General features: G+C 40.2%; 1 protein-coding gene across 1 annotated transcript in view; it reads right to left on the reverse strand.

Moving 5' to 3' along the window:
- The window catches only part of LOC144979197 (uncharacterized), a 14,314-nt gene that overhangs the window by 728 nt on the left and 11,086 nt on the right, over window positions 1-2,500 (reverse strand). The window contains exon 4 of the mRNA XM_078925807.1: window positions 1,175-2,458. Coding sequence (XP_078781933.1) covers window positions 1,175-2,458 — 1,284 coding nt within the window. The remainder of the gene's footprint in view (window positions 1-1,174; window positions 2,459-2,500) is intronic.

Consider the following 2,500-nt stretch of genomic DNA (forward strand, 5'->3'; position numbering starts at 1 on the left):
CACATCGACCCTTTTCCATTTGTATTAAGGCAGCCCGTTTCTTTGTAATTCTTTAGAATTCAGCCAACTGTACACTTCAGTCTATGGAAAGCATCACAGATTACGTCATACTCATTTTAGTGTTATTATTTCAGGCTAAAAATACTTTCCCTCATTTTTTTTTTTTTGGCGAGGTATCCATGGTGAAAAGGGAGAAAGAAACAAATAACGAGTTGCAAATCTGTCAAATACCGGAGACATATAGATTGTCAAAATGACTTGTGGCAGGCTTGAGGGTCAAATAATTCACTAAGGATAAACAATGTGTTCGTTTGAAGTGCGTCATAATGCATTAAAAATTGAAAAAATACATTCAATTTGAATGCTAAAAATAAGTACTTTTGGTATTAAACATTTCTTTGAAACACCTATTCAAAAATTACAAAGGTAAAAAGTAGTATCCCAATTAATTTGCACAATACTGAAAATCCTCTTGTATTTTTATATACAGGGTGTTTATATTTTTAAAATGTAGGATCATAAATTGAAATAAGCTTGTCATTGAATAAAAGCAATGGAACATAATATCTCTATTGATAGGAAGTTGTCTAAAGTTTTGTTCTGTTCAACATTCCAGTCAATTCCAATTACTCTTTTCAAGAAATGACCCTTGTAGTTAAGTTACAACTTTTTTACTCATATCACATTTTGATTGTTTTTACGTTTAAACCTCTTAAAGTACGTTCAAAATGTCACTATTATTAGAAAAAGCAGTACTTTTACATACTGAGCTGTTTGGAATTGGGAAGATGAAATATTTATGGAAAATTAATACCAAACAAAACTTTAAAGGATTACGCATCCCTTGGTATATTTTACATAATTTTGTAACAATTTGTTGCAAAGTTATAAAGTTTTGTAATCCTACACTTGTTTATCAAACACACTGTATATAATGATAATAATATGGCCTTGTGAGTAAATACAAGTAAAGAGCCTTTTCCAAAGACTCAACTCTATTCCGACAACAGCAACGACCAACTTACAGAACAGGTCACAAGCCTAGTATCTGACCACAAGACGCTAACATTATCTAACTTTGATGCTTCAGTGCTGTTACCCACACATGCGAGAAGGAAGGTGGAGTGAAGAGAGAGAGAAAGAGAGCAGAGGAAGTCTACTGATTGTCTTGTACCTTTTTTTTCAAAGGCTTGCAGTTACGAATCCCATGGATTTTCGAGTACATGGGAGGCTTGCAAATGTACTTTAACTCCCATGGACATTTGTACATAAAGGCGCCGTACGAGTACAGACCGTCTGGTTTACAGTCACAATTTGTGACGTAGCCTCCGTTGAGTGGAGTCAGCTCGTAGCGTGGGATGCATTCCCGTTTGAAAGGGTGGAAGATTTGCTCTATTTCTTCGACAAATTTACAGCGAAGCTCTTGTCCCCCGTCTTTCGCACAAAGCACATACCGAGAGGTCCACTGTTTGTCCGGTACGGGCCACATTGAGTCGGGAACCTTGCCTGCACATATCTCACTGGTGTTAGTTTTGTGATTGTTTATGAAGACGCATTCGGAAGTCTTTTTGTTTCCCTTGGCTTGGATGAGGAGGGAAGTGTTTTGAAAGAGTGCCTCCATGTCAGGGTCATCTTTCGCGTCGAGGTCGGGTCGACATAAGAGCAGATCCTCGCCTGGACACCGATAGAGAAGGTTGGCGTGACCCGGGATGGAATAATCTCCTGGAAGTTTGGAATCACAGTTTGGCTTTATTCCGCCATTCTCTGGTGGAATGAACCAAGGAGACAGGCACTTGCGTAATCCGGGGTGAAACACTTGAGGTACACCCATTTTGATAGGGCAAGGGATATCCTTGTCCCCGTACTTGCTGTCTTTGCATTCTTTATAATATGTTGACCACAGTTTTGTGAAAACTGGCCAGTGTCCGTCTTCGCATTTGTGTGTTTCCTCCAATAGGATTTCACACCTGGAAATATCACGATGACCTGGATATGGGAGTTTACAGTAAAATATAACTTCACCCGGACAAGCATATGTTATGACGTCCAGTTCATCTAGCTGGTAATATCCAGGCGGGTTGGAGCCACACATTGGCTCTAGTCCACCAAATCTTTGCGGTACCATCCACAAAGGCACACATTTCCGGTCAACTGGATGGAACGCCTGCTCCGTTTTGGTTCGCGTCTCCCTAGGACACTGGGTTGTTGTGGTTCGTTGAGAAAGACATTGCACGTATTGAGGTGTCCAAAGATTGATAGAGTTAGGCCACAGTCCATCCTTGACCCCGACACACGAAGGGTGGTGAATGTAGCAAGGGCGGCAATTTGGGCCGTCACAGCTAAAAGACAGGTAGTCGCACATCCAAGTGGAGGCCACGCGGTTCTTACCACATTTAGCTTTCTCGTAATCCAGGCATGTTTTCCTCTTAACATCCCACAACGTGGGATAGGGACATTCCTGGTTGATGAAAAGCAAAATAATATAATATAATAATAATAA

The sequence above is a fragment of the Berghia stephanieae genome, chromosome 9 (assembly GCF_034508935.2).
Source record: "Berghia stephanieae isolate SIO BIC M18660-M18661 chromosome 9, UCSD_Bste_1.3, whole genome shotgun sequence".
Taxonomy (NCBI): domain Eukaryota; kingdom Metazoa; phylum Mollusca; class Gastropoda; order Nudibranchia; family Aeolidiidae; genus Berghia; species Berghia stephanieae.